This window comes from Heliangelus exortis, chromosome 27 (assembly GCF_036169615.1).
Source record: "Heliangelus exortis chromosome 27, bHelExo1.hap1, whole genome shotgun sequence".
Classification (NCBI taxonomy): domain Eukaryota; kingdom Metazoa; phylum Chordata; class Aves; order Apodiformes; family Trochilidae; genus Heliangelus; species Heliangelus exortis.
The window spans coordinates 1,183,117-1,197,511 of NC_092448.1; the positions used below are offsets into that span (position 1 = coordinate 1,183,117).

The window sequence follows — 14,395 nt, forward strand, 5'->3', positions numbered from 1 at the left end:
CCATCCCCTCCCCAGATTTTTGGCTCCTTTTCCCCAACCCAACCCCGTTTCCTCTTTTCCAGCCCTTGTTTGGAGGAAACTCCTTCAGGAACTTGGAATTTGCCCCTTTTGGGGTTTTTTTGTTTTTTGACTTCCAAAAGGCTTGGAGAAATTCCCAAAAAAAAGAGGGGCAGCAGCTTGGCTGGAAGGGAGAGCTCCAGGATTGTTGGAAGTGGCTGGATCCAAGCTGCTTTTTTGAGAGGACAAACCAAAAAAGGACAGAAAAAAAAACCCAAAACCCAACTCCTGGTTAAATTATAACTCCGGGATCGACCGTCCCTGGAATACGAGTTGTCCCATTCCAGAGAGATCCTGCTGGAAAAGCTTCTGCTCCCCTGGGCCTGAACTTCACCAGGATGGAGGAGGAACATCTCCATGATGATCTCCAAGCTTTCAAAGGTACCCAGCACCCCTTGCTCTTCCTCCACCACCCCCCCTTTTTGCTTCCTGAGGAAGAGGAGGATCCGTGGCCAAGGTTCCTTGGCCAACCAACTCCAACCATGGAGTGGTTTGGCTCCAAGGGACCTTCCAAGGTCACCTCCTCCAAGCTCCTGCCACCAGCAGGGACATTTTTAGCCAAACCAGGTTGGGCTTGAAGAGCTTTTCCCACCCCACCCCAAGATTCCGTGATTTCCGGGTCGTTCGGGGTGGTTTTGGGATTTTGGGATGGGGAATCCCCCCTTGAGGTGCTGATCCTTGGGTTGAGGGTTGGGTGGAAGAGGAGCTGAAGCTCTGGTGGGGGTGGGGACTGGGGGTGCTCGACCAAAAGCTCCCAAGAGGCTTCAGGCTTGGAAGTGGAGTGGAATTTGGCTCTTCCTGGAGCCACCTCCCCAAATCGAGTGGCCCAGGACACATGGAAACCTCCCAAGGGACCTTCCAACCCAATGGTGGAACCCAAGGATGGACCTTCCAACCCAATGGTGGACCTTCCAACTCAATGGTGGACCTTCCAACTCAATGGTGAACCTTCCAAGCCAATGGTGGAACCCAAGGATGGACCTTCCAACCCAATGGTGGACCTTCCAACTCAATGGTGGACCTTCCAACTCAATGGTGGACCTTCCAAGCCAATGGTGGACCTTCCAACTCAATGGTGAACCTTCCAAGCCAATGGTGGACCTTCCAACCCAATGGTGGACCTTCCAACTCAATGGTGGACCTACCAACTCAATGGTGAACCTTCCAAGCCAATGGTGGAACCCAAGGATGGACCTTCCAACTCAATGGTGGACCTTCCAACCCAATGGTGGACCTTCCAACTCAATGGTGGACCTTCCAACTCAATGGTGGACCTTCCAAGCCAATGGTGGACCTTCCTAGCCAATGGTGGAACCCAAGGATGAACCTTCCAACCCAACGTTGGACCTTCCAACTCAATGGTGGACCTTCCAACCCAACGCTGGAACCCAATGTTGGACCTTCCAACCCAAGGATGGACCTTCCCACCCAACGTTGGACCTTCCAACCCAAGGATGGACCTTCCCACCCAACGTTGGACCTTCCAACCTAACGTTGGAACCCAACGTTGGACCTTCCAAGCCAAGGATGGACCTTCCCACCCAACATTGGACCTTCCAATCCAACGTTGGAACCCAACGTTGGACCTTCCAAGCCAAGGATGGACCTTCCCACCCAACATTGGACCTTCCAACCCAACGTTGGAACCCAACATTGGACCCTTCCAACCCAAGGGTTCTGTGGAGTCCACTTGATGCCCCCCAGCTGGTTTCTCCTCAGGAGAAGAGGAATAATCCTAAAAAATTGGGGTTTCTCTCGTAAATAATTAACAATTCCGGGTCATTTATTAACCAGGGATCCACGGGGAATATTTCCATATTTTTTTTTTAATTTTTCCCTCTTTTTTTTTTTTTTTTTTTTCCAGCCAGACACTTCCAGCAGAAGTTGAGATCTTTTTCCACCATCTACTTCCTCCTGGCCCTTTCCTTCATCCTCCTCATCACCCTCTTCGCCGTGTCCCTCTCCAAAGGTACCGGGAACGCCTTGGGAATCCTGAATTTCAGGAGGAAAATCAGGAGAGCTGAGATTCCAGAGGGCTGGAAGGGCTCCCAGATTGTGCCTTGTGGTGGCTGAGGTCCAAAAAAATGGAGAAATCCAGAAAAAAAAAAAAAAAAAAAAAAAAAAAAAAAAAAAAAAAAAAAAAAAAAAAGAGGTGGAATTTCGAAATATTTCAAAATAAATCTGGATGATGTTGAAGGATGTGAAGCTGGACAGGAAAATATTCCTGGAATGGTCTGGAATTCCAGGAGCTTTGTAGGAATAGGTTGGGATGTGTGAAATTTGTCAAATATTTATTAAAATATAATAATAATTATATACTGAAACATATAATAAAATAGCAATATAAAATATATATTAAAAATGGCTGTGAATATAAATGGAGATATATCAATATATTAATTAAAATATGTTTATATAAAAATATAAATGAAAATATATTAATATATAAATATAAATTAAATATATGGATGTATAAATATAAATTAAATATACCAATATATAAATATAAACGAAAATATATCTATATATATATGAAAATATATCAATATATAAATATAAATTAAATATATCAATATATAAATGGAAATATATCAATATATAAATATAAATTAAATATACCAATATATAAATATAAACGAAAATATATCAATATATAAATATAAATGAAAATATATCAATATATAAATGAAAATATGTCAATATATAACTGAAAATATATCAATATAACTGAAAATATATCAATATATAAATGGAAATATATCAATATATAAATATAAATTAAATATATCAATATATCAATATAAATGAAAATACATCAATATAAATGAAAATATATCACTATATAAATATAAATATATCACTATATAAAAATATAACTCTATAAATATAAATATATCAATATATAAATGAAAATATACCAATATATAAATATATCAATTTACAAATATAAATGAAAATTCAAATATATAAAGATAAATGTAAATATATCACTATATAAATATAAATGTAAATATATCAATGTATAAATGTAAATTAAATATCTCAATGTATAAATATAAGTGAAAATATATCAATATATAAATGAAAATATATCAATATATAAATATATATGAATATATAAATATAAGTAAAAACATATCAATATGTCAATATATAAACGAAAATATATCAATATAAATGAAAATATATAAATATATACATTTAACCACATAAAATTCTGATTATTCCACCTGGAAACCCAACATTTTTCCCTCTCTCTCAGTTTCAGCCATTTCCTCAAAACTCAACGAGGTCCAACCAGAACACAAACAGAACTTTTCCAGCAGGGATTTTCTCTGTAAGTCCCAATTACTCCCAAACTGATCCATCCCCAGCTTCCACTTTTGGTTTAAAAACCTAAATATTCATAATTTTAAATATTTTTATTCTCTTATTCCTAAGGGGCAGCAATGAGGGGGGGGGGGGGGACACACACCCAGAGGGCCAAAGGTGGCCTGGGACACATCAGGAAAAATGGGTGGATCCAGGGCAGGAAATTTCCTGGTTTTCCCCAATTTTTTGAGGCCAGGGAAGGATGGGATGGAGGGAGAAGGTTTGGAAATTCCACCTCAACCTTCTGGAAACTTCTGGAAACTTCTGGGCCATGAGAGGTTCTGGAATCTCCTTCTCTGGAGGCTTCCAAACCCCCCTGGATGGGTTCCTGGTTGGACTCCATCATCTCCAGAGGTTCCTTTCCAGCTCTGCTGGTTGTAAATCCCATTTTTTGGGTTTTTTTTTGGGTTTTTTGGGATTAGAAAGAACATTTTTATGAGAACAGTTTGAGAGGTTCTGGAATCTCCATCTCTGGAGGCTTCCAAACCCCCCCTGGATGGGTTCTGGGTGGTTTGGGGACAGAGTTGGGAACATCCATGGGGAAAGGTTGAAGGGAGAAGGTTGGAAATTCCACCTCAACCTGAGGAGAAACTTCTGGAGTTTTTTTCTCTGGAGGATTCCAACCCCCCTGGATGGGTTCTGGGTGGTTTGGGGACAAAGTTGGGGACATCTATGGGGAAGTTGGAAGTAGAAGGTTTGGAAATTCCACCTCAAGCTGAGGAGAAATTTCTGACTGGGAGGGGAAGAGAGCCCTGGGTGGGAGAGGTTCTGGGGTTTCCTTCTCTGGAGGCTTCCAACCCCCCCTGGATGGGTTCCTGGTTGGACTCCATCATCTCCAGAGGTTCCTTTCCAACTCTGCTGGTTCTAAATCCCATTTTTTGGGTTTTTTTGGGATTAGAAAGAACGTTTTATGAGAATATTCTTAGAGGTTCTGGGGTTTCCTTCTCTGGAGGCTTCCAACCCCCCCTGGATGGGTTCTGGGGGAGCTCCAGGGGTCCCTTCCAACCCTGAGAGTTCTGGGATTGCTGATGGAGCTCCTGAAGTTCAGGAAGGCCAAGGGGAGAGTCCTGGGAAGAGCCCCAAGCACCAGGAGAGGGAAGGGAACATCCATGGGGAAAGGTTGGAGGTTGGAAATTCCACCTCAAGCTGAGGAGAAACTTCTGGGCCATGAGAGGTTCTGGAATCTCCTTCTCTGGAGGCTTCCAAACCCCCCTGGATGGGTTCCTGGTTGGACTCCATCATCTCCAGAGGTTCCTTTCCAACTCTGCTGGGTCTAAACCTTGGCTTTGGGGGTTTTTTTGGGATTAGAAAGAACATTTTTATGAGAACAGCTTGAAAGCTTCTGGCATCTCCTTCTCTGGAGGCTTCCAACCCCCCCTGGATGGGTTCTGGGTGGTTTGGGGACAGAGTTGGGAACATCCATGAGGAAAGGTTGGAAATTCCACCTCAACCTGAGGAGAAACTTCTGGAATCTCCTTCTCTGGAGGCTTCCAAACCCCCCTGGATGGGTTCCTGGTGGTTTTCCCAAGGTGATCCTGCTGTGCCACTCCATGGTTCCCAACCCTTCCCATTCCATGATTGCCATCAAACACCCGGATGAGGAGCAATGCCTAAAAATAAGAAATATTTCGGTGCTTTAGAATAAAAAAGAGGAACACAAACTTCTCAAAACCACATTTTAATATAAATAGGAGACAACAGAAACAGCAAATCCTGGGAATTTAATTTTTTGGGGCTTTTTTTTCCTGGGGAAAAGCTGCTCCAGGCTGGTGATCCCATCCCCTGATGGTGTCGTTGCCTCTGGAAAACCCCCAGCAGCTTGGTTCCCCCTGACTTCTTTTTTTTCTTTTTTTTCTTTTTTTTTTCTTTTTTTTCTTTTTTTTTCTTTTTTTTCTTTTTTTTCTTTTTTTTCTTTTTTTTCTTTTTTTTCTTTTTTTTTCTTTTTTTTCTTTTTTTTCTTTTTTTTCTTTTTTTTTCTTTTTTTTTCTTTTTTTTCTTTTTTTTCTTTTTTTTCTTTTTCTTTTCTTTCTGTTTGTTTTTTTTTTTTTTCCCAGTGTTTCCTTGTGGCCCTTTCTCCAGGGAATGGGAATATTTTGCTGGAAAATGTTACTACTTCTCCTTGAAAAGGATGAGCTGGCACAAGGCAAAGGCTCAGTGTGAGGAGATGCATTCCCACTTGGCCATCATTGACAGCTTTGCCAAGCAGGTAAGAGATTCCCAACTCCAAACCTTGGGATTTTTGGAATTCCCAGCTGGGATAACACCTGGGATCATCCCAAGGATTTCATTCCCTCCCCCCCTTTTCCCTCTGTTGTCATCCTGGGGCTCAACCAGCAGGGAGCAGCCCAGCCCCATGCCAGCCATGGCCAAGGTTTTCCTTGGAAATTTTGGGAATGTTGCTCTTCCAGATTGGGAATCAATTAATTTCCTTCATTCCCAAATAAATTCCTCACTGGTGGCTCCTTCATCTGCTCTTCCATGTGGGAAATTAATTAATTAGTAACCAAATTCCTCCCTGGTGCCTGCTTCGTCTTCTCTCCTGCATCAGGAGTTAATTAATTAGTTAATAATCAGCCCAAATTCCTCTCTGGCACCTGCTTAACCTGCTCTCCCACATCAGAAATTAATTAATGAATTAATTAATAGCCAAAATCCTCCCTATCCCACTCTTCCCATTGGAAATTAATTGATTAATAGCCACATCCCTCCTTGCTACCTGCTTAATCTGCTCTTCCCTGCTTAATCTGCTCTTCCACCTCCCAGATTAATTAATTAACAGCCCAAATTCCTCTCTGGCACCTGCTTAACCTGCTCTCCCACATCAGAAATTAATTAATGAATTAATTAATAGCCAAATTCCTGCCTATCCCACTCTTCCCATTGGAAATTAATTGATTAATAGCCACATCCCTCCTTGCTACCTGCTTAATCTGCTCTTCCCTGCTTAATCTGCTCTTCCCTGCTTAATCTGCTCTTCCACCTCCCAGATTAATTAATTAACAGCCCAAATTCCTCTCTGGCACCTGCTTAATCTGCCCTTCCACATCAGAAATTAATTAATGAATTAATTAATAGCCAAAATCCTCCCTATCCCACTCTTCCCATTGGAAATTAATTCCTGAACAGCCCAGCTCCTCCCTTGTCCTTGCTTAATTTGCTCTTCCAATTAGAAACGAATTAATTAAGGAATATTAGGGAATGGAGGAGCTTTTCCTGGTGTTTTTTCCCTCCTGATCCTTCTTCCCACTGCAGAATTTTCTCATGTTCAGGACCCGGAATGAAAGGTTCTGGATTGGGTTGACAGATGAGAACTCAGAGGGGGAATGGAAATGGTTGGATGGGACAGATCCCAAAAACTCCTTCACGTGAGTGAAACCCCCCAAAATCACCCAGATTTACCTAATTCCAAATTTTTTGCCACCTAAACCCCTCCAAAATAACCCAAATTTAGCTAATTCCAACCTAATTGCCACTTAAACCCCCCCAAAATAAACAAAATTTATCTAATCCCAATCTAATTGCCACCTTACCCCCCCAAAATAACCCAAATTTATCTAATTCCAAGTTTATTGCCACCTAAACCCCTCCAAAATAACCCAAATTTAGCTAATTCCAAATTTATTGCCTCCTAAACCCCCCCAAAATAAACAAAATTTATCTAATCCCAACCTAGTTGATACCTAAACCCCCCCAAAATCACCCAGATTTACCTAATCCCAAATTTTTTGCCACCTAAACCCCTCCAAAATAACCCAAATTTAGCTAATTCCAAATTTTTTGCCACCTAAACCCCCCAAAATAAACCAAATTTATTTAGGTTGACACTTAAACCCACAAAAAAGAACCAAAATTTAGCTAATCCCAATTTTTTTGCCACCTAAACCCCCCCAAAATAACCCAAATTTAGCTAATTCCAAGTTTATTGCCACCTAAACCCCCCCAAAATAAACCAAATTTAATTAATCCCAATCCACATAACCCCTAAAATAACCCAAATTATTTAACCCCAATTAAATAACCACTAAAATAACCCAAATTTAATTAATCCCAATCCACATAACCCCTAAAATAACCCAAATTATTTAACCCCAATTAAATAACCCCTAAAATAACCAAATTTAATTAATCATAATCCTCATAACCCCTAAAATAACCCAAATTATTTAACCCCAATTAAATAACCCCTAAAATAACCAAATTTAATTAATCCCAATCCACATAACCCCTAAAATAAACCAAATTATTTACCCCAATCCACACCCCACAACCCAAATCCCCCTTTCCCCCCCCCTCCAAACCCCGGGGAAAAAAAATGGAATTTTTCCCAACTCCTTTCCCAGCCCCCCCCAGCCCCCTTTTCCCTAAATCCTCCTTTTTTTCCCCAGATTTTGGAAGGAAGGGGAACCCAACAACAGTGGCCACAACGAGGACTGTGCCCACCTCTGGGGTTCTGGGGAGTGGAATGATGTTTATTGCACCTATGAGTGTTACTACATCTGTGAGAAGCCTCTTCCCAACTGAGACCCCTCCCAAAAATTCCTTTTTTTTTTCCCTTTTTTTTTCCCTTTTTTTTTTTTTTTTTTTTTCTCCTTTTTTTTTTTCCCTTTTTTTTTTTTTTTTTTTCTTGATTTTTTTACCATCCCAGGAGGTCCTAGGGAAAGGCTCTGGCTGCTGTGGGAGGAGCTCAAAATAAAAAATTAAGTAATAAACTAATAAATGATAATTATTGATATAATAATATAATAATAATAATATAATAATATAATTATAATTATTGTAATAATATTTATAATTATAATTGTAATAATGTTTATAATTGTAATGATATTTATAATTATAATTATTTTTATAATTATAATTATATAATTATATATAATTATATATAATTATATATAATTATATATAATAATAAAATTATATAATTATATAATAATATAATATTATATTATTATATGTAATTGTTATATATAATATAATATAGTATAATATTATATTATATCATATTATATTATATTATACTATATTATATTATATTATTATATTATATATTATATGTTATATAATATAATTAGATATAATTATATTATAATTATAGTTATAATTATATTTATAATAATATTTATAATAATATCTATAATAATATTTATAATAATATCTATAATAATATAGTAATATAATAAAAATAATAGTAATAATAAAAAAATAAAAATAAAAATAAAAATAAAAAATAATAAATATAATTAACGTGGTGGTTAATGAGGTTTCTCTGTTTGGGGGGGTGATGGGATTAAAAAAAAAAAAAAATAAACAATTATTTTCACCATTTTTCCTGATATTTTAAAGGAAAAATCTTGGATTTTAGGTGGGTGGGTGAGTCCTAAAGTTTGTCCTAAGCCTCTGGCTGCTCTGGGGAGAGCTGAAAATAATTAATAATCAAATAATAAACTGTAATTAACGTGGGGGTTAATGAGGTTTTCTCTGTTTGGGGGGTGATGGGGTTAAAAAAAAAAAAAAAATCACATTATTTTCACCATTTTTCCTGTTTTTTTAGGGAAAAATTTGGGTTTTCCTCCCCCACCTCTTCCCCTCCCCCCCGGGGCTCCTTTTCCCCCCCCCCCTCCCTCTGGTCGCACCCAGTCGCGACAACCCCCCCCCCCGACAGCGTCTCCACCTGCTCTATCGCCGACAGAGCTGTCGCGACAGAGCCCCTCGGGGGAGGAGGGGGAGCAACGAAACAACAAAACCAGCGGCGCGAAGCCCCCCCCCCCCCCCTCCTTCGAGTCGCGACCCCCCCCCGTGTCGTGAGTCCTCCCTCTGTCCGCGACAGCCCTCCCGGGAAGGGGGGGGGGGGGGGCTCCGCGCTCCCGCTCCAGGCGCGCTCCCGAGGGTTGGGGCGGGGGGGGGGGGGGGCGGCGACGCGGGCGCGGAGACGGGCGGGGGCTGCGCGCCCCGTTCTGTTCCTTTCCCTCCCGGTCCCGGTTCTGGTCCCGGTTCTGGTCCCGGTTCTGGTCCCGGTCCCGGTAAGTCCCAGGACATCAGACGGGGCGGGAGGAGGATGCGGGAATTCCAGCGGGAGGGAATTTTAGGATCGGGAAGGGTGGGATGGAGAGGAAAAGGGGGGGGGGGGACGACAACACCGGGATCGGAACCGGGACCGGGATCAGAACCGGAACCGGGACCGGGGACCCGTCGAGCAGCCGAATCCCGACGGGCTGAGGAGCGGCGAGAAGCAGGGGGGGGGGCGGGGGGTGCAGCCCCGGTTTAGCCCCCCCAGGGGGGGTTTCGAGGCTCCGGGGGGCAAGGGGGGGGTCGAGGCCGGAGGGTCCGGGGGGGCTTTGGGGGGGGGGGGGGTTTAAAAAAACCGAAAATTCGTTAAACCGGCGCTCCGGGAGGCGGCGAAGGAGCGGGGGAGCCCCGAGTTGGGGGGGGGGAACGACACCGGGGTCGGTTCTTACCGTTCCCCCCCCCGGGACGAAGACGCAAGGGGGGGGGGGTCGAGCCCGGGGCGGTTTGGGTGGGGGGGGGTTAAAAAAAACGAAAATTCGTTAAAACCGGAGCTCCGGGAGGCGGCGAAGGAGCGGGGGAGCCCCGAGCTGGGGGGGGGGACACCGGGGTCGGTTCTTACCGTTCCTCCCCCCCGCACCTCTATCCCCCGGGGACGAAGACGCAAGGGGGGGGGTCGAGCCCGGGGAGGTTTGCGGGGGGGGTTAAAAAACCCGAAAATTCGTTAAACCGGAGCTCCGGGAGGCGGAGAAGGAGCGGGGGAGCCCCGAGCTGGGGGGGGGGGACACCGGGGTCGGTTCTTACCGTTCCTTTCCCCCCCCCTTACACCCTCCCCCGTACCCCCCCCGGGACGAAGACGCAAGGGGGGGGGTCGAGCCCGGGGGGGGTTTGGGTGGAGGGGGGGGGTTAAAAAAGCCGAAAATTCGTTAAACCGGAGCTCCGGGAGGCGGCGAAGGAGCGGGGGAGCCCCGAGCTGGGGGGGGGACGGACACCGGGGTCGGTTCTTACCGTTCCTCCCCCCTCCCCCCTGCCCCGTATCCCCCCCCCGGGACGAAGGACGCAAGGGGGGGGTCGAGCCCGGCGGGGTTTGGGTGGGGGGGGTTTAAAAAGCCGAAAATTCGTTAAACCGGAGCTCCGGGAGGCGGCGAAGGAGCGGGGGAGCCCCGAGCTGGGGGGGGGACACCGGGGTCGGTTTTTACCATTTCCCCCCCTCCGTAGCCCGCCCCCCCCCCCACCCCCCCCCGGGATGAAGACGGAGGAGGCTCCGTCCTGCTTGCAGCAGGCGACGCCGATCCTGGGATTCGGTGAGTACGGAAAAAAAGCCCTGAGGGGGTGGGATGAACCGGGAAACCCCCCCCCCCCCACCCCTCCAGCTGGGGCCGCAGCTCCTTATTCCACCTTTAATCGCCGTCCCGAGTGGGAGTGGGGGGGGCTCGGTGGGTCCCGAAGTTGCCGTGGGATCCCCCCGACCTCGCCCGGTTTTTCCCAGCCGGGGGATCCCGGCTCCTCTTCCCGGGTTTATTCCATTCTCGCTTCGGGAAAAAAAAATCGCTCCCCCCCCCTCCTCTTTACTCCTTGGATTTTTCGGGGGGAGGGAGCAGCCCCATCCCGGCTCTTCCCAGCCTGGATTTTCCAAAAAAATCCACGGGAAAAGGTTGGGAAACGCCGGCTCTGAACTCCCAAAGCTCCGTGGGTGTTGTGCCCCCCCCCACACCCCACCCTGGGATGCAAAGGACACCCCAAAAATCCATCCCTTGCCTTCTCCCACTTCCCGAAGAAAGAAATCCCTTTGGAATTCATCCCTTTCCTTGGGTGATTCCCATCTCCCGTGGGGCCCTCGCTTCACCCACCCAAAATTTCCAATCCATGCCCCAAAAAAGGGGGGGATTCACCCGCCTGGTCCTGGGGGGGTTAAGTGGGAAAAAACATCGGGATGAGGCATCCAGGAGCTGCTGGATCCTGGCTCCTTCCCTGTCCCTTTTCCCTTTCTCCGGGAGCCACTCCCTGCTGGCTCGGGAATTCTCCTGGGGTTTAAACTCTTGGGGTTTTTTTGGGATCCCGGTGACTTTATTTTCATTTCTGTTTGGTCTTTTTCCCGATGATTTTGGGATTCAGGGAAGGTTTTCCCAGGAGTTTTCCAGCCCTTTTTTCCCTGGCATCTCCCAGCGCCAGAGCCGGGTGGGACGTGGCACCTTGGCAGGAAATTTGGGATCTGCCCCCCCTCACACCGACCCCACAGATCCCTGGATCTGTTTAATTCCCTTTTAGCTCATTCCCTGTATTTTTGGGTTGGTTTTTTGGTTGGTTTGGATTTTTTTTCCCCCCAAAACTAAAGAAGCCTCGGGAATTTTTACTCCCTTTTTTAGGTTTTAATCCCTCCAAACCCTGGAGGTGTCCCAGGAAAGGGGGTGAAAAATCCAGGAGAGGGAAAATGTTGGGCTCCAGAAGAGGAAAAAAGGGAAAAGTGGGGGCTGAAGCTGGGATAACATCCCTGGAAAACCTCTGCACTTGTCCACAACCCCCTGGGGACAGGGTTGCTTGGCACCTCCTGGTTATTTTCCTTCTTCTTGGGCTAAAATTCCTGATTTTCAGGCTAATCCATTGGATCCCAATCCGCAGAGGAGCTCTTAGGGTCCCGTCCCCTCCAGCCACCCCATTTCTGTATCCCAAGATTTTCTTCCTGACCTGGGGGTGCTCTGAAGGATTTGGGGGGGGGGTCCTGCTGGCTCCGTGCTCCCCTCACCCACCCGGACTCCAAGGAGATGGGAAGGAATTTGGGGATTCATGGAATGTGGTCAGGTGGAAGGGCAGAACCCGGGAGAGGGGCTGGGAAGCTCTTTGGGTCTTCCTGGAGGAGCAGAAAATTCCCTTTTTTCTCCTCCAGCCCCGTGCAGACACCACTGGAATGTTTTTTTCCAGGCATTTCCCACCTCCTCCTTCCTGGTTTTCCCTCCTTCCCCTGGGATAAACCCCAAATCAGAGTCTCCCAAGGGGGCAGCAGAAGACCTGGGGTGTCCCAAAGCTTCATCCATCAGGTTCCAGCATCCCCCTTGGGGCAGGTCGGATCCAGAGGGGTTTTTTGCAGGAGGGGAAAAGGTTGGAGAGGCCAGGGATGAGGGTTTGGAAAAGCTGAGGAGTTTGGGAAGGTGGAGGATGTGGAGATGGGAGAAGGTGCCTGGTTCCAGCAGAGCAGAGGAGTGGATTTATGACTCCCTCTTTTACCTTGAACTTCTCCTGCTGGAGCCTTTGAAGAGCAGCCACAGATTCCTCTGCTGATAACACCCAGGAGGAGAGAAAAAAAAAAAACAAACCCCAAAAAAATTAAAAAGAAATCCGGAGCCTTTTCCAGCAGCTCTGAGCACCAAATCTGGGAGGGAAACTGGAAAAAATTCAGGACCTGGCTTTATCCTCCTCCTCGCACCCCCCCAAGAGAACCCAGATGGTTGCTCTGCTCTTCCCAAATGGGTCCTGTCCACACCCTTTGGGATTTCTCCCGGAGAAATGTGTGGAGAAGCCCAAATCCTGCTGATCCCACCAGGACTTTTATTCCCAAGGTTCTCCCCACCCACTTGGGACTCAGTTTCCCTTCCCACAAAGACCCCAAGGCTTCAAAAACCTAAAAAAAAAAGCCCCCAAAAGCCCCAAACCCCCAAGGTTCTCCCCATCCACTTGGGACTCAGTTTCCCTTCCCACAAAGACCCCAAGGCTTCAAAAACCTAAAAAAAAAAACAACCCCAAAAGCCCCAAAACCCCCAGCAGATGATTCCCAGGACATCCAGGAGCTTCCCCACCCCCCCAGGGATCGAGGACCTGGAATCCCCCATCCCACCCGTGAAAAAAACCCCTTTTTTCACTGTTTTTTTTGCCCAGATCCCGAGGCCAAGATGCGGGAGGTTTGTGCTGGTTGTGCCACCCCCATCTCTGACCGGTTCCTCCTGAGGGTCAACGAATGTTCCTGGCATGAAGGGTGTGTGAAATGCACCATTTGCCTCCAGTCCCCTTACTGGGAGCTGTTACTGGCGCAACCGGCAGCTCTACTGCAAGCACGACTACGAGAAGTAAGTGCCTGGAGTTTAGGGTTTTTTTTTTTTTTTCCCTATCCCTTCCCTTTTGTCTGGGTTTTTGGGATTTTTTTTTTTTATGGTGGGTTCAAGTCGTGAGGTTTTATGGGGGAAAAAAGGTGGTGGGGGTGTTGGAGGATGAAGGTGTTGGGTGGGAAGGAAGAAAGGATGGAGGTGATGGGTGAGGAGGATGAAGGTGTTGGGTGAGGAGGATGAAGGTGATGGGTGAGGAGGATGAAGGTGATGGGTGAGGAGGATGAAGGTGATGGGTGAGGAGGATGAAGGTGTTGGGTGAGGAGGATGAAGGTGTTGGGTGAGGGAGGATGAAGGTGTTGGGTGAGGAGGATGAAGGTGTTGGGTGAGGAGGATGAAGGTGTTGGGTGGGGAGGAAGAAAGGATGAAGGTGATGGGTGAGGAGGATGAAGGTGATGGGTGAGGAGGATGAAGGTGATGGGTGAGGAGGATGAAGGTGTTGGGTGAGGAAGATGAAGGTGTTGGGTGAAGAGGAAGAAAGGATGAAGGTGTTGGGTGAGGAGGATGAAGGTGTTTGGTGAGGAGGAAGAAAGGATGAAGATGGTGAGGAGGATGAAGGTGTTGGGTGAGGAGGATGAAGATAGGTGAGGAGGAAGATGGAAGGATGAAGGTGTTGGTGAGGAGGATGAAGGTGTTGGGTGAGGAAGATGAAGGTGTTGGTGAGGAGGATGAAGACAGGTGAGGAGGAAGATGGAAGGATGAAGATGCTGGAGGTGAGGAGAGGAGCTGGAGGGGCTCAAAATTTTGGGAATCCCAAGTATCCCAGATGCTTCCAACCCCCACCTTGGGGTCTCCAGCTCCTTCTATCCAATATTCCTTTTTTTTGGGATTTTTTTTGGGGCAGGAGAAGGTGGCTGAGGGGCTGGAGA

At 46.1% G+C, this 14,395-nt stretch overlaps 2 protein-coding genes across 3 annotated transcripts in view; both read left to right on the forward strand.

The window, feature by feature from the left end:
• The first annotated feature begins 249 nt into the window (after window positions 1–249).
• LOC139787732 (hepatic lectin-like) lies at window positions 250–8,069 on the forward strand. Of its 2 annotated transcripts, none has more exons than XM_071727028.1 (6): window positions 250–438; window positions 1,926–2,026; window positions 3,320–3,394; window positions 5,509–5,635; window positions 6,682–6,794; window positions 7,815–7,968. In XM_071727028.1, exons 1-6 carry the CDS (start codon window positions 415–417, stop codon window positions 7,948–7,950), a joined length of 576 nt encoding a protein of 191 aa, XP_071583129.1. In that variant the 5' UTR covers window positions 250–414; the 3' UTR covers window positions 7,951–7,968. The 2 variants fall into 2 exon arrangements, with proteins under 2 accessions (XP_071583129.1, XP_071583128.1); XM_071727027.1 differs by having other exon boundaries at window positions 278–438; window positions 1,922–2,026; window positions 5,484–5,635; window positions 7,815–8,069.
• A 2,588-nt stretch (window positions 8,070–10,657) lies between these two features.
• LOC139787736 (LIM homeobox transcription factor 1-alpha-like) overlaps window positions 10,658–14,395 on the forward strand; it is a 23,629-nt gene continuing 19,891 nt past the window's right edge. Inside the window, 3 exon segments of the mRNA XM_071727033.1 lie at window positions 10,658–10,736; window positions 13,303–13,427; window positions 13,429–13,490. Coding sequence (XP_071583134.1) covers window positions 10,679–10,736; window positions 13,303–13,427; window positions 13,429–13,490 — 245 coding nt within the window. The 5' untranslated portion in view covers window positions 10,658–10,678.